Raw genomic sequence first — 2,385 nt, forward strand, 5'->3', positions numbered from 1 at the left:
CCCCTTTTCAGTCTGCACTCCTCGCTGCGTGCTCCTGGGCTGTGTGTGGAGTGAGCCTAGGCGAGATGAGCTTGCAAGCTTTCTGGGACTCTGCTCAGAGAAGTGGAAGTGAACAAACCCTGACAGGTTTTGGCTCTTAGATCAAAGCACAGCTGACAGCCAGCACTTTTGTACCACCACTGCCCTTTTCTGATACCTTTCGTATCTCTGCCTGTGGTCTGCTTTGCACGGCTCTCTTCCTGGTGTCACTGCGCTGGTTAATTCTGCTTGGGGTTCATTTAGTGAAATAGCTGCTAGTTGTGTTATCTCTGTTCCTATATTGCTTTTCCCATTTCTTAGAGGGGGAAGGTCATGTAGCTAAAAGTGTTTTTATACTAAAACATCTGCATCCATGATTGAGTGGTACAGCATCGTCTGCATGTGCAATCTGTCCTGTTTAAAGCATAAAAAAGTTACGGTTCCCTGCAAGTCTGATGGGAGGAGTAGGAGCCCCGTGTCCTCATACCACAGTGCTCCATAAGTAAATAGGGTTTTGCTGTCCGAGACATTGTTGTTGCCAGAGTCATCAGAAATTCTATCCTCTCCGACTCCTACGTTTCTCTTCTGTTTTCTTTCCTCCTCGCTTTTGCTATCCCAGTTATCTCAAGACTTTTTTTTTTTTATAAAATTCTTAGACGGCCAAGAAATGTTTGAATGTAGTCTCTGTTCTGCAAGACTGCCTTTTGATTTGTTTTCCATTTAACTTCTCTAGCTATCTTGGTATGAAATCCCTTCCTCCCTCCGGACTTGGCAAGCACTCTGTCAACCTAAGTAAAAGTACATTCTTTTTTGAGAAATCATGCAAGATGTAGGGAGCTTGAGTGGAGCTCTGCAGCTTGGAAAAAGGCACTCCTGTCGCAAGGGAGATTCAAAACTTAAGTAAATTAGCTTTGTTGCTAGCAAGGGCTGAAGTTGAACGTTACATTATTCTGCTGTTTCCTGAAATGGCAGAGCTTTGAGCAGTCTGTGGGGAAGGGTCTGTGTGCAGGGGGTTTAAATGGCAGCTTTTTCCGAGTGTCTTATTGACCCCTACCTGCTGCAAGCTTCAGCACAAATACATCCGGGAAAATACGACGTTTTTCAGGATACATCACCTGTAGCAGCACGTAGAGGTATTAAGCAATGCAGTGAGTAAGGTGGTGCGTATTCTCACTCGCTGTATGAATACCTTTGGCTGTTACTGTCCTGGGCTGAACCAGTGCTTGTGAGTAAAGGTGAAGCTGATCTACAAGAGCTGGTATGTGTCTCCTCCCAGTGCGGGAGGCTGGGAACAGCTGGTGGATGTGTTGCTCTCCCTCTCCAGCTGTATTCTTCATTCTCCCCAGCAAACTCTATCCCTTATCCACCTGCCAGACTCTCCAGATTCACTCTGAGAGCAGCAGATTTCCTTCTCTTTCCCAGTCTCTCCCTCTCAAGGAAGAGGGAAGGGTTCCTGCCTGACTCAGCATCTCTGGTGGATGCTGTTTCTCTCGGTCTGATGTTTCTCTTTTCCCTAGCGTGCACTGCTCTCCCCAGACCATGACTGTTGCCTAGACATTTGAATCTGATCCTGGTTTTAGCCTTTATTCTCTTGGGTGAAATGTTTTTAGTGGATTGTTACCCTGCACAAAGAATATAAAGAAACCTGTCAGTTCTTTCATCCCCTTAGACTCATGTCAGCCTTAGGAGGAGTAGATTAGGGCACTTAAAATATTTAGCAGAGCTGCATGTGAAGCCAAGTTTCCCCTGTGTCCATATGCTGCTTTGTTTCTGCCTTTAGGTCCTCTCCATCGTTGTCACTGCTCAGCAGGCTTGAATCGATCTTCGCTGTCCTTAGCAGAGCTGGGGCTTGCTGTTTGGCGGTCTCAGCCTGCGGGGGAGGTGGTTGGCAGAGGCAGTAAAATCTCAGGGCAAGAGGCTGTGCTGGAAGTGGTTTTCAAACCTGCAAAATTATTCACAGCAGAGGGATCATCTAACTCGTGCCCACACCTCCAAAACCAGGGAGAGACTTTTCATCCGAGCCTATGGTGTTACCGTGCAGCTGCTGTTCAGTACCAGCTGCTCAGAAGCTTTGGAAAACACTCGAGTTGGAGCAGTAACAGTGCAATGCAGCTTTAACCTTTTGTCGTTTTTTTTTCTAATCCCTTCCCTGTGTAGATTAAGACCTTCATCCATTCAGGAAAAAATGGCAAACAGATCGGCTCCACTGGAAGCCTGAACGTGGACGGGAAAGCTCGCTATATCAGGCTGAACCTGGACTCCTCCTCCTACTTCCTTTTCTATACAAGTACAGTTCTGTTTGTGAATTCACTCCGAAAGAGTGATTGTAACTGTGAAATCAGGATTACTAAACAGTTGTCTGAAAGA

At 46.4% G+C, this 2,385-nt stretch overlaps 1 protein-coding gene across 1 annotated transcript in view; it reads left to right on the plus strand.

Annotated features, from left to right (window-relative positions):
- Nucleotides 1-2,385, plus strand: part of ITFG3 (integrin alpha FG-GAP repeat containing 3) — a 15,573-nt gene that overhangs the window by 6,980 nt on the left and 6,208 nt on the right. The window contains exon 6 of the mRNA XM_009324694.1: nucleotides 2,176-2,305. Within this exon, the coding sequence (XP_009322969.1) occupies nucleotides 2,176-2,305 (130 nt within the window). The remainder of the gene's footprint in view (nucleotides 1-2,175; nucleotides 2,306-2,385) is intronic.

This window comes from Pygoscelis adeliae, unplaced genomic scaffold, assembly GCF_000699105.1.
Source record: "Pygoscelis adeliae isolate BGI_AS28 unplaced genomic scaffold, ASM69910v1 Scaffold85, whole genome shotgun sequence".
Classification (NCBI taxonomy): domain Eukaryota; kingdom Metazoa; phylum Chordata; class Aves; order Sphenisciformes; family Spheniscidae; genus Pygoscelis; species Pygoscelis adeliae.